This window comes from Heterocephalus glaber, unplaced genomic scaffold (genome assembly GCF_053883595.1).
Source record: "Heterocephalus glaber isolate CG9 unplaced genomic scaffold, H.glaber_assembly_v1.0 deba00001504, whole genome shotgun sequence".
NCBI lineage: Eukaryota > Metazoa > Chordata > Mammalia > Rodentia > Bathyergidae > Heterocephalus > Heterocephalus glaber.
This window is the reverse complement of record NW_028258324.1, coordinates 65,444,597-65,470,841: the sequence shown is the minus strand read 5'-3', so window position 1 is coordinate 65,470,841 and position 26,245 is coordinate 65,444,597. Positions and strand designations below refer to the sequence as shown.

The 26,245-nt window shown below is 39.3% G+C and overlaps 1 protein-coding gene across 4 annotated transcripts in view; it reads right to left on the bottom strand.

Moving 5' to 3' along the window:
* The window catches only part of P3h2 (prolyl 3-hydroxylase 2), a 156,088-nt gene that overhangs the window by 12,679 nt on the left and 117,164 nt on the right, over positions 1-26,245 (bottom strand). For all 4 annotated transcript variants that reach the window (XM_087186709.1, XM_004834787.3, XM_087186710.1 and 1 more), the window contains exons 2-13: positions 24,870-25,022; positions 23,523-23,712; positions 19,559-19,690; positions 16,941-17,083; positions 15,492-15,581; positions 13,374-13,414; positions 12,072-12,166; positions 5,857-5,984; positions 5,219-5,314; positions 4,557-4,707; positions 3,678-3,795; positions 2,680-2,755 (exon numbers count right to left, since the gene is read on the bottom strand). In XM_087186709.1, the coding sequence (XP_087042835.1) occupies positions 2,680-2,755; positions 3,678-3,795; positions 4,557-4,707; positions 5,219-5,314; positions 5,857-5,984; positions 12,072-12,166; positions 13,374-13,414; positions 15,492-15,581; positions 16,941-17,083; positions 19,559-19,690; positions 23,523-23,712; positions 24,870-25,022 (1,413 nt within the window). The remainder of the gene's footprint in view (positions 1-2,679; positions 2,756-3,677; positions 3,796-4,556; positions 4,708-5,218; positions 5,315-5,856; positions 5,985-12,071; positions 12,167-13,373; positions 13,415-15,491; positions 15,582-16,940; positions 17,084-19,558; positions 19,691-23,522; positions 23,713-24,869; positions 25,023-26,245) is intronic.

Genomic DNA, 26,245 nt, shown 5'->3' with positions numbered 1-26,245 from the left:
AAAATAGCCTTGAAAATTAGAGATCAAAAGTGCCAGGCACAATCAGCCTTACCTGCCATCGCAGAGTACCGACTGAGCAAGAGAATAGTGAGGTGTAACCTCTGCCATGACACTGTCCATCACCATGGTAATGACCAGCAAAAGCTTAAATTTTCTGGGTAGGTGTTATTTTGGGGAAAACATGGTAATTGTAAACTTATTGTGTCATACAGCCCCATTCACATCAAAGTGAATTTTTTCATGAAATACATGGAAATCATCAAATCTGATCTCTTTTGGTCTTAAGCAGAGAAGACCAGAATGCTTTATTCCTGTCTCACAAATTAATGCCACTATTGAAAATAACTCATTATCTCCCAAGTATACTGTCCTAAAAGTGTGATTTCTTTAAAAACTCTGTTTGCTTTCTGTTTGTTGTAGTTTAGATCTAAAGTATCCCCCAGGTCTCATGGTTTCAGAGGTTGGATTTGTGGAAGATGACTGGGTCGTGGGTGTGGTATACTCACGAGCGAATGAATCCATTGATGAGTTTAGAACTGAATGTGCTGTTAGCAGCTAGGGCCTGATTGGACGAGATGGGTCCCTGAGGGAGGGACCTACACCACTGTAATCTCATTCCTGGCCCTTCCCTTCTCTCATTGCTTCCTGGCCTCCAGGCATTGAGCAGCCTTTTTCTACCACGGTCTCTGCCATGATGTTTCTGCCCCAGAGCCAGCCCCACCATGGTTTCAATAGTCTAAAACTGAGAACCAAAATAAACCCCTCTCCCTTTAGGTTGTGAGTCAGGTATTTTGTCCTATCAAAGGAAAAGCTGAACAATACACCATCTCAATGATGACTGAGAGTCAGAGAAGTACTTGTGATGTACTTGTCCAGAGGAAATCTACACACTCAGCCACCAGTTGGTTACGTAGACAATCTTCAGATTTTTCAAAGTAAGGGATTCAGAAGACTTTAATTCCTTGGCTAGTTCCAAGTTAGGCCTTTCCCTGCTCTATTTACTTCAGGGAATAAGGGAAGCTGAAACAGAAAATTGACCATTTCCCTTTAGTACCAAATTTTGAATAAATTTACTATGTGAAAAAAATAAGAACTGACAATTCTATAATTTTTAGAATTTCTAGAATTCTTAACTAAGAATTCTAACTATATATGAAATACCCTAAGACCTTTGCCACGTGCTTTAACATAAAGTATTACTGAATTTTGGATAACATATTTAAGTCCGCTTTTCATTTACTTTTTTGAGGGGAGGTTAGATTCAATGCTTTGAAAAAGTTACACTGTTTCTCAAAATTATAGATCTCTAAAAGGAGAATATCTTCTGCTTTGACATGTTTAAACGCCAGAGTCGGAGTTCACTGGACTAAAATTGATTGCCATCCAAACGTCGAACACTTCCAAAGATGACCACTAGGTGGAGAAGAACCTAAGAAATCTTTTCTGATTTTCATTCAAGATGTATGAGATGCATCATTTTTTATCTGTTTCAGTGTTAGCAGAGATCAGAAATAAAATGCTTTCTACACACAGCTCTTCCAAAAGTGAAAATCCTGTGTAGGGGTTTTAAATACCAACCTATTTCATCAATCTTGATTTAATTTCACAGATGATGAAGCATCAGACAATTTCCATATTAACACTGAATCTTTTTTCCGGAAAATCCTGAGGCATCAGGACATTCTAAATGTGCCTCATTGTAATCAACTGCACGAAATATCTTTTTCTTAATTATAACAATTTCTAGAACAATTTCAATGACTGTCCTCGTAGGAATCCTCTTTAAACTCAGTAATATAGAGTTTTCAATATCACTTAATTATTCCACAGTAGTTTGTCATGTGTGATCATAGATGAGCAAATTACATAAACTGCGAAAGTAAAAGTATAAAACTCAGTTCTAGAAATACAAAGCCAATGTCCCAACTACTTAGATTTCGTATAAAAAAAGATATGCCTCATGATCTATTTATAATGTGATTTCCTCAACTGGAAAATGACTTTTCTACCACGGTGCATGCTCTTTGGCTTAAAGATCCAACAGTGCTAAATATATCGCCTCCAAGAGTAAAGTAGGCTGGTTTTCCTATAGGCACTGGTTTGCTTAGGCAGATAGTGGCTGAATTTAATACTTGATTTCCTTAACTGTGTGCATGGACACCAATTTGCAGGTATGGTTTTTGCAACTTACAGTGATATACATCCACATATCCACAAGTACATAGACCCATCTATGATCATTTTGGTAAGCAGGGATTTAGAGGCCTGGAGAACACCAAGTTACTTGGAGCTATTCTGTATCATCATTTGATCTGTCTTAGACTTGGGTAACTTAGGAACTGTTGTTTTTATATTTCTGTCAGAGTGCTTAACAAAGAATCAGAAGATCTAGGTTCCTAAGATTTTGGTTCCTAATCTACTGTGAACTAGCTATATGATCACACTCCAATCCTTAATGCCTTGATCATTTAATCTACCCACCTTTAAAGTGGACTAGAATAGATTTATGGAGGCTTCCACTTCCAATGTTTTATGATCTATACATTTAACGGGACTCACTTCACCTCTTAAATCCTTGATCTTGCAAGTATTTGAAATCCAGTAGCCTATCAGCCAATGGAAATATGGCAAGACTGAAAAAAAAAGGTTAAATACATCTTCAGGAAGAGGTTTACTTACAGTCACAGTCTTAGCATCCATTTCAGTGAATATGAATTCTCCTCCTTCGAAGTCATCATTCATGTACAGGAGAGCACTATAACAGTAAAGGGAAAACCATTCATTCCATTAAATCCTTACACCAACATTATCAAAGAACACTGAAGGCTGGTGGGAAATGAGCCAGCCTGATCAATACATTGCCTTTGAGGTAGACATTGAAATAATTGACCCTCCAACCCTTGACAGTAAGATCAGATGAAGTTTGGGTTACAGGCCTGAGGCATGTATTGATTCCACCTGCAGTGAAGATTTAATTATAATTTGAAGTTCATCTCACATTTCCACTCCTCCAAAGAATGCCTAACTAAATTTGATTTAATATAGCCATCTGAACTCATTCTCACTGCTTATAACTCTCTTCTTCCCTCATGTAAGAGGTACTTTAAAGGATACATCTATATGGAGATAACGTATTCTGGAGTTCCCCAGATTTGCAGGCAGGAGTGCTCAATAAATGTTTCTGAATAGGACACAGTGTATTAATAATTAACACACTAGTATATACAGGGTCATTATAACTCCTGATCCTTCTCTTTACAATGCAGATATCTTTCCATGAGAGAAAACATTATTTTATTTTGAATTTCGAGTTTCTTACGGATAAAACGTAGACATAGTTCTTCACAGATGTGAATAATAGCTAAGTGATATGACAGACCCTACAGGTGTTGGAACATCAGGCTCATATTCTCAGAATGAAGTACACCGAAGGATATGTCTCAATCAAAACAACGCGATTAAAAAACACTCTAGTTAACTGGATGCAAAATGTATATGATGTTTGAAAAATGCAGATGGCATTTCTCAGTTATGGTGGCTGCTCCAGGAGATGACTTGAGAAATTCTGCTCCACAGAGATGAACACCATAACAAGCCAAAGACAGCAGCTTCCTAGCTTCTGTGGGTTTTGATAACTGCTGGGTCAAAGCCTGGAGTGAAGGAGGCGCCGGTAGTACCTGTAGTCCCGGAAAGTATAGGCAGGGGGCTCCTTCCAGCATTCATTGGCCTCAGGATCCAGCAGGCAGTTGTCAGCGTGGATGGGATGACTGAGGTCATTTCTTCTGTCTTGCTGACCTGCCACCAAAAGGAACGAGAGGAATGAGATGAAGTGCAGAGACTTCCAACAGATGATATAACTGTCTTCTCTCATCGTAGAAGACGGGAATAACAGTGGTCAAGAGTTGAGGCTGTTTGGTCGTGAACTTGATGGGAAATTTTGGGCAAATGATACCTGTCTCTTCAATCATAGAAGTTTTCTGGTATAAACACCCATGTGTAAACTGCATGCATTTCACAGGTGGCACTTCATGTGCAGCAGCAAAAGGGTAAGGATAACATGAAAGTGTAAATAAATGATTTCTATTTGGCTAAAACTCCACAAGGGTGATGTCTACTCCTGTGACTCCCTTTTTCTCCCATTCAAGGGGGAACGAGGAAAGAAGGAAAAAGGAGGAGAGAGGAAATGACGAAGATAAGGGAGTGAGGAAGACTCTGCCTTTCAACAATTCTTAATAATTCCTTCATTGTCTCTGTTTTTGCTCAATGCTTGGGACATTACAACTGTAATGTTCAAGGTCTTGGTTCCAAGAAAAGAAACCCAGAACAGAAAAACATTTTCTGTCTGGCCCTAGCAATTAGAAGAAATGGATTTGAAAGAGTGTACAAAGTAAGGGGTCTTCCGAAACTTTAGAGGAACAAAAAGGAGAAAAAGAAGAACGGGAAAAATAAAGAATTCACACTGTTTGTTTCTTTTTTTAGAAACACAGATTTTTCAGTGATGTATTTCCCATTGCATCATGAGTAGAAGGGAACAAGGTGAGGCCATGAAATCTCACCGGACAGGGCAGTTCGGCAGACCAAGTGTGTATAGGAAAAATACAGGGTCGAGTTCAGCATGAAATAGGATTCCACGATCTTTCGCGCCTTCTCACTGACGTCGTAGAACAGGCGGGCACTCTTCAGTGGGACTCGGCCTTCATAACCAAACTGAAGGAGAAAAACAGACAGTAGAAACCATGAGGTTGGCTGGAGGACTCAAAATAGACAGACACAGGGGTTCACTGGGTCCGTACAGGAAGACCATCTCTGACCTGACTGAAACTAGGCGCTTGCGGATTTGGGTTAGGACAATAAGCGTTCTTCATTCCTCTCTAACAGTACTTCTTGCAACAGAGAACTGTTATCTGTTTCGGCCTGTTTTCATAATTAGAGTATGAGCCCCTTGAGGACAGGGGTTGCATTTTTTGGTCAGGTACGAATTTAGGAAAAGTAAAGGTGAGTAAATGGATGACTGGATGAAGGAATGAACAATAAAATGGCTGCAGGTGTAGCCCTGCATGCACCAAGCCCTGGCTCAGTCTACAGCACTCGAAGCCAAACAATCAAAGGCACCAACAGTTTCCACTTTGGGCTTGCTCCCTAAACCTCCCCATATCTGCTATTAATCAATCCCTCCACATCGATGCTTAAAAACCCAACCCCAAAGGGAAGACTTTACCTTGAGTGCTTTCAGGACAGTTGCACCTTCAAACTTTTCATTGGGCGTATGGGGTGAAGTTTTTCCTCTGTATCCATCACCGACAAGCATGATTCCCTAAGCAAAAGGCAAGAAAATGGCTGCTCAATGACAGCTGCTTGGATGAATTATCAGTCCTTTTGGCTTTAGCTTCCAGAAAGCCGGGAGAGAAAGTCCACACTCTGAACCACTACCATTTCATTCAAGGATCCAGGTATAATTAATTCTTCCAAATGGAGAGATATCTTTATTTCATCTTCAGTCTACATTTTCCTTATAAAATGTTATGCTTTTTGTAAAAGTGAATGGAATATAAATGATGTATATATGGGTAGATTACTGATTAAAATAAAGAGACTTTAAATGACAGGAAGGGCACATGCGGGAGAGCCACTGTCTTAGGATGGAAGCCACCAGTTATCCAGGGCCAACCTGGAAAATGAAAATCACCCCAGCCCGAAGCCTACAAAGTGCCCCTGCCGTCAAAGCTCTGGTCCTGAAGCAAGGCCTGATTTTAGGCCCTATTCCTTGGATCCACATGGGCCTGGACCATGGCCCTCCCAGCCTCCGGTAGGTAGTGGTAGGTGGTTCTCCCCACCCCATCCCCGCCCTGTCCTCACTCTGGCCACGCTGTGGAGCTCTCGGCACTGCTCTTGGGACAGGACATTATCCAGGAGAACCCGCTGGGTCCCGTTCAGCTGCTCAGAGTTGTAGACAAAGGTGACATTCTCGTAGAGCAGAGGGCCACCTGAAGGGACGACAGAGCACATTATGTTCCCATTACTCCCATCCTGTCGGCAAGAAGGGAGGTGCAGAACACACCACTGCTTCCAATGGACAGTCTGGGAACATCAGTTTCTTCATCACTACTTAGGAATGCAAGCACACATCACATCAGGCAACTTGATGAACAGAAAAAGGCAGATGTGCAACTCCCAGTTTTCCCTGTTATAATAATATATGAGGTGCGTACTGTATTTGGGGATAGATAAACTGTTTTCTTTCATTTTATTCAGGATGCTCCTGAAAAGCAGGTGGAGCATCTCATGGGATTCTCCTCTAAGAAGACTCACCCTTCTCCAGGGCCTTCGTTCCTACCTCTGTCGTAGCACGGCGGACAGTTATTTGACATATCCTGACCCCGGGTGGGACAGGCTCAGCTCAGTTCCGCCGTTCTAGAGCAATGCCTTCCCCGGGTAACTCAGGCTGTCACACCAAGTCACCCGATGCCTTTGCCAGGCCCCTGCCCACTGCTCCACTGACTGTCATGGTCTTGTATTTGGAGTCATTATTTCTCTGCTTTCTGGCTAAAATCTTTCCAAAGTCTTTTCTACACTGGAGTTTCCTGTAGGTTGCTCTAAGAGTCCCCAACTTTAGAAAAATCACCCTCATGTTGTCTTTGCAGAGAGTGACATTGGGGTCACATTTTAATTTGTGAAATGATAAAATCCAGACCTGACAAGGTCCGTTCCTCATACAGTGGGTCTGAAGAAAAAGCCTCTGACACTGAAGAAATCTTCAGCTGTACAGAGTGCAAATGTCATGAACTGGAAGCCGAGCAGAAAAGAGTGGTTTTTAAACTTCCTATAAAATTCCTAATAAGGATGAAGGAGGGCCTGGCAAGTGCCTGTGGGTACAGAGAGCTCAGCACACAGAGCAAGAGGGTAGGGGAGGCAGGCAGGGGTCCTTCCGTCCTCCCCAGGAATAGCAACGGACACCAACACCGGGCCTAGAACACATGTGTGGGAGGAAGTGGAGATGCTGAACTTGAGGTCCGCTAACCTCTACGGCACAGTTTAGTCAAATAAGGGAAAAGGACTATCTAACTCTTTATTGTTCTACTTAGGACAAAAGCTTCACTACATCCCATGATTAACGGAATGTGAAGAGAATGAGACAGCATTTCTCAATCGTGAGCAACACATGGTTCTCTCTTAAAGCAAATCTTCCCTCGAAAGCTCCAGTGCTAATAAATCCATTGTATAATATAAAACTCTGATATGATAAATGGGGGTTGTAAGCTGCTACATTTGTGCTATTTATTTTTTCCATACAAATAAAACAAAACAAAACAGTGGCCTCCTCCGATGCCCAGAATCTCTTACTATAGGGCAGAGTTCGGGAAAAGTTGTTCCAGTCTATGTAGCTGATTAGGATTCATACTCCTAATCACATGTAGACTTTCCTTCAGATATTTGGAAGAGTGAACTGCCCTGCTCACTGCAGTTTAGAAATATGAAAAGAAATGTTCCTCCAACAAGAAAGACCAGATGCTGGTAGGTTCACTGAAAAGCATTCATTGAAATAAAATTCAAATAGAAATGGAGTGTAGTAGCAAACTAGGTTCACTTGTATTTTGCTAGATTTTCTTTGTGATTTTCTTTTGAGGGTAGATTACTTTTAACATAATCAGCTCATTTTCAAAATATGATCTTTACAGTTACCAGACTAAAATATTCAAAAATGTGCCTATCACCCATGTTCTGTATAAGTATTTCTTATCATTCTTATGATTACTATTACTAAGTTAGTTAAATAATGCCTGGAATATTGTGTTAATTCCGAATGGAGCATCCCAATTAGCATATTTCATAATGAAGGATACCTTAGGGCAGGAGACTGAGATATTGACACTTCCTGCAGTCAGACCTCCCAATGACCAGGTAAAGGAAGAGTACAACATGGAATCTTCAATATTTAGAGGCAACCAGGTCTAGAGAGAATCTGTATTTGGTTATGTGGTTCATGTAGGTATTATGGTTATCACTAAGTATAATTTTTGTCAGAACATATATACTTGACAAAAACAATCATCACCCTCTAGTAAAAAAAAAAGAAAGGGAGAAAAACGTTGTCATTCATAAGGCAGCCTGCAGATGACTAGCAGCACACCAGACAGAGGAAAATGTTAAAATTTAAACGCAGTTCAGTAGGTTGTGGTTCCCGAGGTCTGATTTGACAGCTTCAGCCAATTCTTAGCCACAGTGCAAGGAGATTTAAGCGAGTGAATTCTTCTCTCATTCATAAAGTATGTGCCTGGCTCTTGCTCTCCAGTAGCAACAAAGAGAGATCTTCTAGGAAAGGACTCCTCTGTGCTCACTGCTTGTGGTTCATGGCATGAAGAATCGCTTTTCCACAAACACCAGTGTCACACAAGGCAAGATTGGGGTGTGCATGCCAAAAAGCCCTTATATGAGCACAGTCTCATACAGTTTACAGAAGACTTTCCCAGGCATCATCTCAAAACCTTGTCGTCCTTCATTTACAGACAAGGAGCGTGAGTCCAAAGGGTTTCTACGTTCCTATCAGTGTGCAGCACAGGTGAAGAATATCATCCCAGAGATTAGGCCTCCTACTGATTCCAAGTTCCATGTTGTGTCCTTCATACCGCCAATGACTCTGAGATCATTACTGAGCATGGCTTTTGGAAAAACAGTGATTGAGGGAAGCATGGAAAAGTGGCGGAACTGCTTTAGTTAAGCACTTGGGATGTGGTGCTGAGTGACTCTTAGCATAATGTTTACGGAGCTGTGTTAATGAATAGCATCAGGCAACCAGGACAGAGGACAATCTCTTTGTGGAAGATGAAAAAGAAACATACTTTATTTTGTGGCACATGCATCACTTTTTCTCTCCTTAAGATCTGCTTTCAGCCAGACTAAGATATAAAAGTGTTTTCTGATTTGGAATTTTCTCTCTATCTGCCACTGCTTTTCATTGAGATCCTATTTAGATGTCTAGTGTCTAGAAAGGTTTTCCAGTTACGGTACAATAAGAAATATAATTGGTCACTGTACTTAATTCCTAGTTCAAAGCTTCAGAAACCCTTGTAATTTCCTGAAGACAAAAGGTTTTTTTTTTTTTATTCATAATAAGTTCTTTTTGTTGCCACCTGAGTTTATGATAAAGAAGTGATTTCAGGTGCAGCCCTGGACGCACTCTGACTGAAACTGTCACCAGGAAGACCCCATGAAAGGACCAAAATTTGCATCCTTGCCCAGGAAACTCTGGGAAGGGGCAATGCCCTGGGACGTGGTGATGCTGGGAAGGTGTTTTCTCCAGGTGAGACAGGCAAGTGCCTGCTTCCCCATACCTTGTCCTGTGTACCTCTCCATCTGGTTGTTCATTTGTATCCTCTTGAAAGTCCTTCCTGCTGAACTGGTAAATGTGTTTCCCTGAGTTCTGTGAAGTGCTCTATAAACTATCCAACTTCAAAGAGAGGGTCACGAGAGCCCCATTGGTAGCCAATTGGTCAGGTCAACCAGGAGTCCACTGGTATGGGAAGTGGGCACAGTCCTGTGGGACAGAGCCCTTTGCTTGTGGAACCTAGCAGCATCTCCAGACTCTGCCTGAGGGTCAAACTCCAATCCAATTCTAGGGCACCAAGTTGGTGTTCCTTGGAGAACTGCTTGGAGTGAGGCAAAACCAAACCAAACCAAACCAAACCACCACCACCACCACAACAAAAACACACACGTCTGGTTACATGTGTAAAAAATTATTGTTTTTTTCTTTCCTGCAGTCTCTTACATTCCCAGAGAATATCCTGAAATCCACTGCCCAATTCAACCAAAAAAATTGCAGACATGATAGATTTTTTGTAGCCGCCCCCACCAAAAAAAATCACAACATACAGTCCTCGATTCTACTCTTCCTTCCAACCTTCCTAGTCAATTGCTGGACATCAGTTTCCCTGAAAATCAAAAAAAGACTTGGAATTTGGCAATTGTCCTGGAGTTTCCCAAACACTTAACAGCACAGTGCTGAGCTACTGGCATGTTCTTCCTGGGTGATTTCTCAGCTGAAAAACCAACATGAACTCTGGCTGACCATGAACCTTTCTGGCTGTTGTAAAACAGCTTGGGCTTTGAGGCTAAAAACTGAGGTCTAGGTCAGATGGGATGCACATATTATCCTGTTTACTGCTTCAAACTGATTTGGAAGCTAAGGAAGGAAAGGGCTGGGAAATGTACAAGTTGTACAGAGCCAGAAGTTTCCAAGTCAGCTACAGGAATGTGCTGACAAGCTCTCTTAGGGGAGGAAGTACTGTACTTCTCAACGTAGGTTTTTGAAAACCTCTTTGTATCTTGCATGACAGTTGACCATCTGTACCTATCGGCAGTTATGCACCAATGAATTCATCCAACCTAGTATTGAAAATAATCGAAAAAATTGACTCTGGACTGATTATGTTATAGCCTTTTCTGTCATTATTCCATAAGTGGCAGAGTACACCAACTATTTACATAGTACTTACATTGTATTGGATACTGTAAGTAATTTGCAGATGTTAAAGTATACAAGAGGCTATAAATAGGTTATATATAATCCATTTCATATAAAGCACATGAATACCTTTGGATTTTGGCATGCTAGGAAGTAGGGGAGTCCTAGAACCAACCCTAGACAGATACCCAGTGTCTAATCACTTTCTTATTGCTGAGATTTCAATCCACAGTGAGCTGTCTCCAAGGCAGGAAGCATGGCAGAGGACCCCGGTGGAGGAGAGCTGCTCAGGGCATGGTGCCAGGGAAGCAGAGTGAAGGGAAGACCTGAGAAGGGAGATAAACCCCGGCCACATCCCCACCGATATGCCTCTTCTTAAGAGATTCATCTCCCACCACCAAATCAGCTCTATAATCCCCACCCTCCAATCACCACCCACAAGCCACTGCCTCTGACCGCAAGAGGCTTTGGGAATGAACATTGATTTATACACCATAACACACTGGGAAGGCTGTATTTAATCAACAGAGGCTACACTGTGAGGGTGGACATTTTTATATTCCATACAGCAGGTGAAGAAGACAACAGGAATTACATTCCAAAGTCTGTGTTCAAATTCCTTCCCAACATATTATAAGTTATGAGATCTTGGCGAAGTCACTAACTGTATCCTTTCATACACAGGCAAGGCTGCTAGTATTAAATGAACTGTATGTAAATTTGCTTGAAAGGTTTTCATAACCTTTTTTATGCAGAAACAATAATTGTTAAGGATTACAATTTCTGATATTACTAATACTGCTAATAGTTTAATGATTGGCTCTATTTAAAAGCTGCTTTTGGCAACACTCCATCTGTGATTCCACCAAATTTGATCTTACACGACTGGGAACATAATGTGTTGCTGTCTCTATTTCTGTGCCTTTACTAGATTTGTTTTATCATCGACAATGGCTGCTTCGACACCTCTGTCAATTCAATCAGTCTAATTTGAGGCTGGTGATGTAACTCCGTGGTAGAGCATGAAGTCGAGCATGTATAAGGCCTTGGGTTTAATTCCTAGCATTGAAAAAAATTAAAAAATATGATCTACTTTTCCTCAAAGCATTGCTCAGGTCTATATTCTTCAAGTATCTTAGGTGAACAAACATAATATCTCACGTGACCTATCTCCTCTCCAAGTTCCTCAGAGATGCTGTTGACCCCATACTACCTGGACCTCACTAATTGACTGCATGAAATAATTAAGTCCTGTGACCTTACTAAGACTCTGGAATTTGACTCAGGATGGGATGACCACATCTTCCTTGCCTAACTCACAGTATTCCAGTGGGTCACAGCTGAGGGAGAGAATTTGGATCACTTCTGAAAAGATATAAAAATCTGAGAGATTCTGTTTGTAAGCCTTCCTTTCAGCCTGATTAGTCTCACTATTATTTCAGCCTGATTAGTCTCACTATTATTATTTCAGCCTGATTGGTCTACTGCTATAGATTAGTCTCACTCTTCATTTTCCAGAGAATGTGGGTTTTTTTCTTGATCTAGATCAGAACTGTTCACAGCTCACCCCTTCTCCTCCTTGTGAGGGTAAAAGTGTGCAAGAACTTACCCTCCCTTAGGTCTCGCTCTATCTTGAGTGATGACTTTTTTCCTACTGACAATCCATGAACTTCTGCCTCTTCCACATTCACTCCTGAAGGTACCCTGTACATTCAAAAAATTGAAATCACAATTTCTCATTGATCCAAGATGGTTAAAGGCAAAGATGCTATCATGTACGTTTGTGTATATTGCACACAAGTTCACCTAACTTTCAAAATCAAATCAAAGTCCCTGCCTCTGTGAAGTACTGTTATTTTCTCAATGACCATCCTCCATTTCAGTCTTCTAAATACTTTTTGCAACATTCATTATAATTAATTGCATTTATACTTCAACCCCTACCTTGCAGATTAGATTATCATGCCAAGAAATAGGAAAAAAAAATGACCATGCTCATTTTCATAATGCTCAAATACTGCACTATACCTTGAGCCTAGAGGTATCACTGAATAATTATTGGTTTGAAATAAAGTGTGTGCTAACGTTATAGTTCTTGACTATACTTAGAAGAACATATAGGTTTATGCCATGCATTTCACAGGCAAAAATGATAGGAGGCTGTGCCTTCAACATACTCAATGAGCAGATTGGACAGATCCAAACATGCATGTACACTCTGTTCTCCTGCAATAATCTTATACCACTCCAGTGTTAAGTCCCTAAAAACCAATAAAACATCTTAAGATTCTGAGTAAGAACTGAATCTGCTAGTCCCTCTTCATGAAGGCCTAAGTTTCTTCTCTCGACTGACCTGTTTCCCAATTTGAAAACAGTTAAACTGGACCATGTGATGTGAAACATACATAACTCAACCATGTAAATTTGCTTCAATTGTTTTAAAAATATGAATTATCCCTTCTAAGTGAGTTAGTAACACCTTATATTTATCTTGCATAAGAACTTTCTGAACTTCTTAATTTCAAGTAAATACAGTAAGGGAATTTAAATAAAGTAAGGGAATTCACCATCACAAGAAAATTTCATAGTTTTTTCCTACTAATAAGTCAAAAACAGGACCCAACTCTCCCTGATTTGGAATCATACAATATTAGCCTTCCAAGACCAACTGATTCAACTTCTTAATTTTAGGAAAAATCAAGAGACCCAGGGAGAATGATAATCATTTAAAGTCACACAAATGTGACTGGAATAGCTAGGACCAGGACACAGATCTCTTCATTTGCAGCTCAAAACTGTTAATTGTATTTTTTTTTTTTTTACCAATGTCATACAGCTAAGTTCCTTATAATATGTTCTGTATTTCTTTTCATTGGACAAAAGCAAAAAAAAATCTGAATAGAAGACTCACTGATTCTCATCTTGTCGTCCTCCATATCTGATCCAATAATTCTGTATTAAATTAAGAAAACATTTGTAATTTGGTTGCTATAACATCATTTACAGAAATAACATAAAAGTACACTGAAAGTATTCCAAAGACCTAAAATATAAGGCAGCTTGAATCTAACATCAAAACACAATATATGCTTTATCTAAAAACTTAATAAAAAGCAGGCTAGCCGGGGATTTAGCTCAGTGGTTTCGCCGCCTGCTGTGCAAGTGCAAGGACCCAAGTTCGATCCCCGGTACCAAAAACAAAAAAAACCCCAAAAACAAAAACAACAACAAAAAAAGCAGGCTAAGCTTGATGTGATTTTGGCAAAAGCAAAATGACATACGAGTGAATCAAAAACTAGTATGGAATTAGCTTGGACATCCATCCTTTTAGTCCCAGAAAGTGACCTAAAAATTGGTTTTACAGAGATGCTTGAAACATCATTCAGTCCAACTGTTTTATGTTTTATGGAAAAACTAAGAAAGAAAAGAAGTTCAGCTTGATTATTTGTCTAGGATTTTCAAATCAGTAAGTGACACGTTCTGGGATCTGTTGGGGTAACACAATGTTTTCAAATAAAAAATAAAAACAAATATAATAGAAGTATTACATTAGAAATATGATCTTAAATTAACCAGATCTTTAAAATGTGCCAATGAATACAAAGCATACCTAAGAAAAATAATAAATATATTATAAATGGAAAATACTATAAATAATGCTTCCATAATCATATTAATGTATATTACTGAAAACATGTAAGTAACCTATAGATAAACAAATAAAGTCCATGACCAGGTGATTCTAAAAAGAAAAGAAAGGCTTAGAGTGGTGCACACCTGTAATCCCAGCACTATAGCAAGCCAAGGCGGGACAACTGGAAGTTCAAGCCCAGCCCGCATAATGTAATGACTGAAAGTCTGTCTCAAAAGGAAAAGTAAAAAGGGCCTAGAGATGTAGCTCAGTATGAAAGCTCTGGTGAGCAAGGGATATAGCTCAGTGGTGCTGTGCCTGCCTCGAAAATGCAAGGTCCTCAGTTCAATCCCTGGTACCACAAATTAAAAAAAAAAGAAAGCAAGTCCCGGGTTCAAACCCAGTTAGACCGAAAGAAAAAAGAAAAAGAAAAGAAAAGAAAGGAAGGAAGGAAGGAAGGAAGAAAAGAAAAAAGATAGGGAGAGAAAGAAAAAAGCGGGAGGGAGGGAAGAAAAGAAGAGTAATGTAATATAAGTGATTTTAGGATGTTATTTTTTACTGATGAGAAGTTGATGGTAAACTGGTACTTTTGTGCAACACTAGGAGCAGAGAAGATATCAGAAACACTCCCTTGGGAAAGCAACTTAAGTTTGAGAATTTTTTTGTACCAGGGATTGAACTTGGGAGGTTTGAGAATTTTAAAACCTGATATCCTTTGATGGCAGAGAAATCCTACTGGGATTTAGAATGAGGTTACTGTTCAATAGAAAGAAAAAAATGCTTAATGGATTAAATATAGTAAAAAAAATCAGAAATAATTCAAATATCCAGCAGCAGGAGAAGTTATTTTTTGTACATCAGTTCTATGTACACGGCTAGAAATAATTTTAAAAGCTGTACAAATACAGAAATGACTTATGTCTTTCTATATAAAAATCAGAACATGAAGAAGTCTATACCATGGCACTAGTTCTATAAATGCTGTCTCCAAATGAACAACGGTTAGAAGGAAGCATGGGACGTGGAGGAAGGGCAGCCAGATGCGCTGTGACTGATTTTGTTCCTTTTGAAGCCTCCTTAGTTTTAAATAATAAGGAAGCATTAATAGAAGCAGGAAATATTAGGTGTTCATACAGAATTTGAGGAAACCAAACAACTCCGAGGCAAATGAATTGTATAGAAACTACTTTTACTGGACATATTTGCTGTGACTTTGGACCTCAATGATATGGAAATCTATTAAAATTTATATACTGAGCAAAGATTCTTCTTTCTCAATTTTTAACTCAAGCTGGATGTCGAGACTTTCAACAAATAGGGTGGGGAATAAAACTATAAATAAGAACTCCATTGAGAAATTCTTTTAATAAACATTTCATTTTTCCATTTTGATCTTACTGGTTCAGTGTATGAGAATCCCAGACCCTCTGCAGCCGATTTTATCAGTTCAGCTTCAAGTTTATGACGTTTCACAAACATTGCCGCATCCTAGGGGAAAAAAAGAAAGGGAAGAAAAAGAGGATAACATTTACATTAAATAACATTTAACAAATACTGACTCAGCCAAACGTGGTGGAGCACGCCTGCAATCAATCCCAGCACTTGGGAGGCTAAGGCAGGAGGATCGCTGCAAGTTCAAGGCCAGCCTGGGCTACAAAGTGAGACCCTGCTTCCAAAAAAAAAAAAAAAAAAGTAAAAGAAGAAATACAGACACAGAAATCATTATAGCAACAGAAGACAAACTCACTCCTGAGTCCTTAACCTGTTATTCATTAAAAGCATAATTTGTATTTTCTTTTGAGGCAGCTGACCTACTAATGCCCGTGGGAAAACTAAAAGCAGGACAAGCTTGGCACTTCTGCTCTCATTTTCTATGTCCCCTTTATGACATTAAAAAGGTGTGTCAGATCCAAGTTCAACTGTGCACATAGGCATGTTACCAGCTGCAGGAGTGTCTGCATTACATTAGCCCTACATTTACCCAGCCTATCTTATCCCCCATCGAGACTGACAACACCCAGATGAGACAACGGAGTTTCAGGATCTACAGGCAGTTTCAATGACCAGCATTTGCAGTGTCCAGTTCTAAACGGCCGTCATCCTAAGCCTGAAGTCACCTGGGGTCCAGGAAAAGCAGGCTTGCGACCAACCCGAGGTGAAGTCACCCCACCCCCGAGCAAGAATAACCATTTCATGGGAACTGAATTTTCCCTCAAGCCAAAAAGGATTTCTCCAGAGCTAAGAAATCAGAACTGAGATAGTAATCAGCCAGACCCAGGCCACCACAGCTCCCCAGAAAACCGGTTTCCACTCTTTGTTGGGCCAGTCTGATCCTCCTCTTCAGACCTGGCCCCCTTAAATTCCTCAAAGGGGACTCCCTCCCTAATTCCCATCACTTTCCTTTGTTAGAGGTCCAGCTTGATGTTTGTCACAGCTCTACCGTCTCCTGTTTTACCTTACTTCCCAAATACAGCTCTTTACCTGTAAATTCGCGCCAAATGCCTCAGTTTTAATTTCCATTATAACTAAAGCAAGGACCCATGCTAGGTGGTAATAATATAATATGATAGATGGTCAAGTAAAAGTATTTTTTATTTGATAATGACAAATGAGCTAATATTCAGAAATATTCAGTGCTGCAAAAACATATCCCCATGTAGACATATTTTCACAAGCTAGCCTATATGAAGAAAAATATGCTTCTGGTCTGAATAAAGTTTGAAAGAACTAAGTTCTAGAATCTTTCCTAAATTGTCAGATATCTTGAAGAGCAGTGTTATAATTTGGTTATTTCTCCCAAAAGCATGTGGCAGAATAGAGAACTTCTTCTCAAAACCATGATCTTACCTCTCTAGGCTCGATGGATGCTGTGTCCATTCCATCCTCCATCAGACTTTCATAGTAATCTACATTGTCCAGTACATCCACATCATCCGGATGGAAGAGAAGGTAGGCCTTGGCACATTCCAAAGCTTTTACATAATCACCAACTGAAAGGCCAAGAATGTGCAGCATAAGGTGAGCCTTGTTCTCTGCTCAGAGGGCTTTAGAGAGAGACATCAACATATCCATTGATGTCAGCATTGATCATCAAAGAAAGGGAATAAAAGTGAGGCTGAGCAGAGTAAACAGAAATATAGAAAAAGAAAGGATATGACTTGAGCCATGCAAAGAGATAATTTGTGGTATGCTTTGGTGCTACATGTTTCGCATACATGATTAAAAGTCTTTACTTGAAGATTTTTGTGGAAAACTTATTTAATACAAATACAATATACAATACAAATACAATATTACAATACAATACACAATAAATACAATTTGTATTTAATACAAATACAATAATATTTGTATATTTAATACAAATAACAGAACTATAGAAGTTAATTTTGATGTTTGTATTTATTTAGGTTAACTAAACGTTCTGAGGATGACCTTCTACATCAAAGAAGCATCATTTTGTACATGATGTGTGAAAAGTGTAAGTGATTTTGAAATGATTCTTCTCATTGCTGTTAAGATTGCAGTAAACTGGTACTTTTATGGAATGTTCTGGAGAATCTCCCCAGCCCCTTGCACTAACACTGTGTCAACCTAAATAGTAGCCACCTGCTAAAAGAAACAAGCAATAATGTTTCAACGATGAACTCTCTGTTGGAAATATTTATCTATTACAAAGAAATATTTAGTTTGAAAGTTGTACGTCATATTTTCAAATAGGTCACAGCACTGGATTTGGTTTAAAAGAAATTCCTTCCAGATATATATACTCAGAGATGGCTCTGATTTTTAATAAGCATGACAACAATTAGGCAACTCTCTCAACTCCTTTGCATTCACTCCTCATGATGAGCACAATTTATTATTTGCCATCAACGCCAGTACAATGAGTAATCTTTCCTTTGGAGAAAGGAGAGGATTTCCAAAGTAGCCTTAAAATGTTGGCTTCAAACTTTTTATTATTTTAAAAGGGGGATACTTTCCTATTGACTTCTATGCAAGACACTGATGCTAGAGATAGTAGAAACAACTAGAAGAACAATGACCTGGGAATTATGACCTGTCAGTAAGCTAAGTGACTTTAATAATTTCTCTACAAAATAAAGATTTTAGACAACATGATGTCTATGACCAATTTCAGCAATCTGAATTCTATTGCTTTGAAATATAAGAAAAGATGCTCAATATCTCTTTCTCACTAAGATAAAAATATTTTGCCGTATCAGTTTTCACTAGTGGATTGGTGGCTGTAAAATTTTGATAATATATAGTCTACTCATGAACAACAGAAAATGAAATCTATATGGAGTAACATTTTACAATGTCTATCAAAACTAAAAATGAATAAATTTTTTGATCCATCAATAGTACATCTCGACATTTATCCTGTGGATAATTATGTATAGATACGGAATGACATATGTGAAATATTATTCACTTGAATGTTGATCGTAATAGTAAAAGATTATGAACAACTTCTTATCAACAAAGAGAAAATTTAATTATAGTGAAATAATATGGAGATATTGAAAATGGATGAGAAAGTTCTCTATATACTGATAAAATTCAATAGAACCATATAAAATTGACAAAACTTGACAATTTTGCTGGTCTATTTTGGCACAAGAAAAACCTGTCAGATATTAAGTGAAAAAAATATAGAAAACAGTATAAACATAGGCTGACTTTTGTGTAAAATAAGGGGAAATAAATTTCTGTGAGTGTGGGCACAGATGGTTATTTATGTACACAACTCTGCAAGGACAAATAAGAAGCTAGGTTGAATGGCATGATATTGGGTTGTGGAGATAGAGAAGAGACAGAAGCTTCTACAATATTTGGTCTTTAATCCATGTGGATGGATTCCTATTAAAATTAAATTTAAAAACTGAAAAGTGTCAGTGCAGTATAATTTTCAGGAAATGATGCTGGTATAAATTCTGCATTTTGTCCACTTTCCACTTGCTGTGTCACCCTCTGCTCTGCTCGTCATGAGCTACAATAATTTGAGATGAGGGAGAAGCTGCACAAACTCTTATTGCTCTGATGACTGTAACCTTTCATCATGACTGCGCTCTTGACTCAGTGAAGAGATGCCTAGCCGATCAGTACAGCACACTGCTGGGTGTGTCTGCGTGGGTTAGGGGACAGCACCTTGTCCCGGGCCCCTTTCTCTCGGCTCTCCTCCAGTGTTCTCCGATTCCCAGTGGCCGTGAAGGGAGCAGTTTTACTCCACGATGCCCTTCAGCTATGATGTCGCCACCTCGACAGCTTACCATGGACAGAAACCATGAGCCAAAATGAACTTTTTGTCCTCTACATTACAGATATTAGGTATTTTGTCCCATCAGCGGGAAAGCGGAAACACTGATACAGTGAAGAAAGAGACCCGAATGCGGAAGAAGTGATGGCTGCAGAAATGGAAAACAGGCCCCACAGAGCTTCAGAGATGACCTATGCTTTACCTCGGTAGTAGGCGAACTGTAGGTAGTCGTAATGCAGAGGAAGAAAGTTCTCAATCGGTGAGAGGCGGCCGGGGCGCGTGGCGAGCTCCCTCACGCACTCGTGCTGACAAACCAGCACCTGCATGTAGTGATCTGGAAGACAAGAGCTGAGCGTGAGTCCTCCGGGCTGTGAAAGCCGCGCTCGGTCACAGGGCCAGCTTCACAAGCGCTCCTCACTCGCCACACTCCAGGGAGGACTCACTATCATTTTCATTTCAAGACTGTCAAATCTCCTCACAAACACAACGATTCGCCATCAGCTTCTCCCAGTGGTCTCTGGGATAGCAGATCCCAAACCCTCTGGCTCATGGTCTTTTCTAAATGCTGCACACTTTTCTTCCCATAGCATTTTTGTTTTCTTTTTTACTCTGCCTGAAAGTGACAGAGACCATTTCATGGTACTCACACCCAGCAAAATGTGGACTTTCTGACTTAACAAGCTTGAAGCTTCGCTATGGATACTTTTGAGGGCCTGAAGTGTCTCGGATCAGGATTGAAAGTCTGATCCTAGTTATTCCACCACCTACGTGCAGAGTTTGGAGGGAGCAGTAAAGCAAAACTCTTTTTTCTTGTTAATAGTTCCACGCCCCATTTTTCTAAAGAGGTCATAAAAGCACTGTTTCTTGATATCCACTGTTCAGGACCCTGTTCTATCCAATTACAAATCATGCCATCACCTGGGTATGGTATATACTAATACATACTGGGGACACTGTATTTTTTACCAGGGAGTGGTAAAGTAGAGGAAAAGATGAAAACTGACGAATTTTGATAGGAGCCAGATGTGGTGGAGCGCACCTCTGGTCCCAGCTACTACACAGGCTAAAGATTGAAGATTATTTGAATGAAGTACAAGATATCCCTTGTTTAACAACCCACCTGTTTAATGACTATTCAGACTTAGGACATGCCACTCGGATTTACAACTATTTTTTTTATATAGTTCTGTACATCTTAATATAGAGTCTCAATGTCTTTTTTTTTTTTTTGGTAAAGTATACCTTGTTATCCAGCACTATAGTTTTTGCTGATCGTACTGTATAGTACAGAACTGTAGTTTTATGTGCTGATACACATTACAAAGTTATGCAAATAAAAGCAGTCATCAAGTTGCAGTATCCTTTGACCATTTCTTTGCTCTGAATATTGTAATGTACATACTCCATACAGTTCCTCATTTAGCGACTAATTCATTTAATAAGCTATTCTCAGGACTAGACCTCCACTGCTGAACGAGGTGTGCCTGCAGCTGCAGTCTAGCCCAAGCAACACAGCAGGAGACCCTGCTCAACAGCAACAGCAACAACAAAGAATCTGAATAAATATTTTTCCACTTCCTCCTTGCTCCCTTTTTTACTGTCCTCATTCTTCACAGTTGCAAACAGAGGGCATCTCCTGATGGGCAAGGGTTTTCATGCTCTGTGAACTCTTGGCTCATTCTCATCAGAGCCTGAGCTGGGGAAACACAAGGGACTAAGGGCACAGAGAAGAAAGTTCCTCACGTAGGCTGCGTAAGTTTAATTTTCACAATGCAGTTGGAGGTTGTCTTTTCAGGAAGAGAGAAATTCATTCACACTTAGCCATCCTCCTCCCTGGAAGAGGACACAATCATTTGATACCATGGCTGTACAGTTTATCATAGCTCTGCCTTCCTTCAAGAGGTGCTCTGTTTAGTCTAAGCTCAGCTTGACTCTGGGTGACCTTGAAGAGTGACATGAGAGCACAACAGGAAGGAAATAGGCAATTTCTGGTGCGGGGCAGTGTGCCAGCTCCATATAACCTGGCTAAGTCAATCCGACACAGCACAGCTAATAGAATCTCCTCACTCCACTAGTCATTAACTCCAGCTGGGGTTTGCAAGGGAAGGAGCTCTCTTTGCTTGGTGACATGTTAGATGTCAAGTATTAGCTGTTGTATATCTTATGGGAAAAACAACAAATACTCATCAACTGTTTTCTCCTACTTATCTCCACAGTCTCTTTTCCTTTCTTAAATGCATACATTTCTTATAATTCTAAAGAGCAAGCAAAAGGAAAAGGTGGAAAACACACCTAGCAAATCCAAACCTTGAATGGAAATCTTTTCAGGACAGAATATAAATAGCAGCAAAATGAGAGTGACAAGACAATATCCTTCAGGGCTTTAGTAAGCAGAGTCATGAATAAATAACTACATTCACCAGCTATTTGTATTTCCTCCAACTTTTAACGTCCCTTCTAACTCCAAATCCAAACATTATGCGCTTTTCTGAAATATTCTGTACTTTAAATGTCAGCTTTCTTCCTAGCTTAGGACAGTTTTGACCCAGAAAAAAATTTACATCTTGAGAGTTGTCATATTACTTTTTATTAGTTGTGTTCCTTGCCTGCTTTCTATCTCAAATGTGATTGTGCAATTAATATGCTTTTAGTAAGTTTGAGATCCAAGATACTTGTGTGGGAATACACTTTAAAATTTCCTTCGCATAATAATTTGGATATGCTTCAAATTCCCAAGAAACTTGCCATATTTATGGAATTTCTGATAATACTTGGTTTGATCAGTGGGACTAAACCTCTTTTTAAAAAATCACCTTTCTTTATGAAGAGTTATGATAATGGTGGTGGTAGTTACGTTAAAAAATGAAAGAACCTGAGTTAGAAGACCTCTATTCTTTTCCAAAATCAGTACATTGTGTTTTTGTGACCATTGTTCATTAGAACATCAGTTTTATTTGATTACATGTTAGAAATCACGAACTGGACCAAATCACTAAATGCTAATCTACGAAAAGTTTTCAGTCTATCTCTTAGACCAGATCTAAGCTATCTGCCACAACGGAAGTAGATTAGAGCTGGGGCAAAACCGGTCCAACAACTGGAGGGAATCTGTCAAAGTCATGGAGACCCATGGCACATTACAGAATACAGAGCCCAGGACTCTCCAGCTCCTGAGCAGTGCATGCAGAACCAATCAAAAAGGTGCTGTTTTCAATTCCGCATTTCATCTGGTGCGGAACTGAGTAAGTCTTTTGCTAGGACAGGTTAAATCCAGTGCCAGGCCAAGTGAGTTTTTGCTAGGACATTCATTCCAATGCTTCATTTGTGTGAGGGAGAAGCCAGTCCAGGAATTCCAGATACAAAACACCACATTGGCTGATGCTCACGACTACTGTGAGTCTGTTCACTGGCTCTTAGTCTGAGAGTGAACTCCTTATCCACCTTCAATAAATGTACATCCCTAGTACCTTTTCTGTGGATCTTGTCCAAGTCTTTGCTCAGGACACCAAGAGCCTGGGAAGAACTGCCCTGGGACCCAACAACTTCTTCCTGGACATTCACAGAAACAGCGGCAGTGGCAAAGTGGGAATGAAGGCAGGGCCCATGTTCCCAGAAACTCTAACACAGTAAACCTTAAGAAAGGAAAAACTTTCCCATTTCCAAAGAAAAGATTCAGTGTAGAGAAATACGTAGCAAATGACATGTACAACACACATAAAATCGGTGTACTAATGAACAATGCTCACAGAAATACAAGCAAATGGATCTGGCAGAGGCCCAAGGAAACAATGTAGACAGGTCAAGTAATTATGATATGCCCAAAAAAGTGTTATATTACCTAGCCACCAAATATAATAAAGTGAATCTATCTGTACTTACATGAGAAGAAATCCGCAATTCATTGTTAAGCATAAAATAAAAGCAAACATAAAAAAGTTGAAAAACAATATTTATAACATTGCCCTATTTTTATAAAATGGAATAAAAGAATTATAGATAAATACATAGATATCTACAAATGGAGAACAATTACAAAATTATAACTATACAAATTTATCAACAAGAATTAGGATGGAAGAGATATATGTCTTTTGAATTTTACAATAAATACTTCCATATTTCAAGAATGCATGTAGTACTTTTATAATAAGAAAAATAAGCTTTACCTGCAATGGTTTCATAGAGACCAGCTTTATACCCTAAGTAGTCATACTCTTCAAATCTCTGAGGGCCCTCACACAGGATTCGGCACTCCGTATCTTCACTGAAATAGTCTCTTAAAGCCTTTTCAAAGTACTTGATAGCCACTTCAAAGTCATCGGCCTCATAATGTTTCAGAGCTGCACTGTAGCTTTCCTACAAAGAAATGGAAAACAGAGAGTGCTGCTTTTGCAGAGAGAAGGATATTGTGGAAGGTGGGATATCAGACTCTGGTGAACCAGAGGAATGAAGAAGGGCTGTGCTGGGAGCTAAACTATCACCTCCCTGCAATCAAATAACTATAAATGAGAGAGGGTTACTGAGCAAGTAGCCTGCTATGGCACCGATCGAGCACATACATATAAGACTGTTTTCCAGTTGTTCTGCGGGTCAGTAGGCCACGGAAAAAGTACAGAGCAGCGGATGTGAATGGAAATGATATCCACTTCCAGGCTTGGCTTGACATAATAATCATAAAGAAAGCCTTCCATCTAAAATCTTATCCTTTTCTGCAGTTATGGAGACCACACATTGACAATGGTTGTGATGGAAATTGGAAATACAGAAAAAAGCTCTCCTGATATGTGATGTCTGGTAACACTTCACCCTAAAAAAGAATTCTATAGCTTTATGAAGATTCAATTTGAAAAGTACAAGTACAAGGAACAAGGCTCTAGACCAAAAGTTAGGAAACCACAGTGATTCTGAAAAATTCAAGCTGGCTTCAACTCCGAGGTGTAAATACATGTGTTGTAAGCCAGATGCAAAGGTACACACCTGTAGGCCCTCATACTCAGAAGGCTGAGGCAGAAGGATTGCTTCTGGAGTTCAAGGCTCAGGAGTTCAAGGCCAGCCTAGCCAGACCTTCTCTTAAAAAAAATAACAGTGTGAAAAAGGAGCTGAGGCATGGAGAAGGTTGCAGATGTTTCTATAATAGTCCAGGTTTTACCATATACTGACTTTTCTAGGTTAATTTTCATTTCTTTCAAAGTTTAAACTTTTAGCTGAAATTTTCACATTTTTAATTTAAATTTTTTTTTTTTTGTACCGGGGATTGAACTCGGGCCCTTGCTCTTGCAAGGCAGGCAGCGAAACCACTGAGCTAAATCCCCGGCCTTAATTTAAAATATTAAACATTGTCTCATTCCTCCAACCTGATAATTACAAATTTCATGTGAGAAATATAAAGATACAAAAGTGTTACTGGGAATGGAGTCAACTTGAAAGACACGTTCACGTGGATATGTGTGAGTCAAAGGAAATGAAGGCACAGTCAGCCCCACGTCATAGAAGAAAGGGTCCCCAGAACTCACCAAGTGTGGTTTGGCCTCTCGATCTACCAACTGGAATGATTCCACACCAGCTATGGTTCTATAATTCTCTATGTTCTGTTGAATTTCCATGTGCTCGGGGTTGGCCATGAAAAACGTGTGCGCTGCTTGCACTGCCTCTTCCAACTGGTCAAGCTATAGAAGGATGAAAGGATGAAATGAAGGCAAATATTTGTAAACCAACTTCAGTCCAAAGGTCTCATGGCATGAAAGTAGTAAAGGGGGGGGATATATATATATATATATATATATGCAACTACCATACTTAAGTGCCAGGAAGTTAATAAGCAATGCGTCCTGAAATGATATGGAGATGTTTTGACATTGGCAAAAATAAATAGGCTTTGTTCCCAATTTTTTTCTCTTCCCCCTCTTTTCCAAACCATTTGTATTTTCTACATAATTGAGTCTACATGCCTATGTGCATTTTATGATTAATCAAAAAAACTGCCAGGGCTGTGTGCCTCTAGTTTACGTTTTCAACATTTTTCTTTTGCTTTTTTCCTTTCTTTCACTCCATTTCATTATTAACCCGAAAATCAGAGTACAAACACTCTTCTCATTTTTCAAAGGATGGGATGGGGTGAATTCTTCCTACCAGGCTTTCAAAGGTAAAGGATAAAAAGTTAAAAGGAGTAAATTATTCTAATATATAAGAGATGCTAAACTTCTAACTTTGATTCTCATTCTTTGATTCTGATAGAAAAGGAAGAATTTTAATAATCACTACAGAGGCATTGTCCTTATTTTCTTCTACTTCATACTCCTCTCCATGGAAAAAGCAATGATTAGCAAAATGAAATTGAATTCACTTGATTTAAGATGTTTTGACTTAGGCATTAGTCATGGAGAATATCTACAGAGAGATCTGTTTACTTCATATCAGAAAAAATAAATATTCACCTTAGTTGTCTTTTTCACTGTGAAATCTACCATATGTTTAATCTATTTCAAAGTGTCAAGAAATGAAAACTCATTCTTATGAAAAGTAACTATAAAATCATAGGACATCATATAGCATTTAACTGGGTTTCTTCTGACAATCTGGCTACTTCAAGATTAAAAATTAGAAAGAAATAGTGGGTTTGCAGTCCACAGTGACTGTGGTCAAGTAACACGTAAATAACCAGCTCTCACCACAGAAAACATACATTGATCTATTTTATGATCTATCTGGGATTCTTAATTTTGTCTAGTAAAAGTAGAACCTTCCTTCTTTCACTTAACACTCATATTCCTAACTACTGGACTTCCTTTTACTAAATCTTACCTGGGCTTAACTACTTTCATCACTTTTATCTTTGTCCTCAATTCTTTCCACCTAAAATCATTTTGGCAATCAAAAAGACTAATTTTGC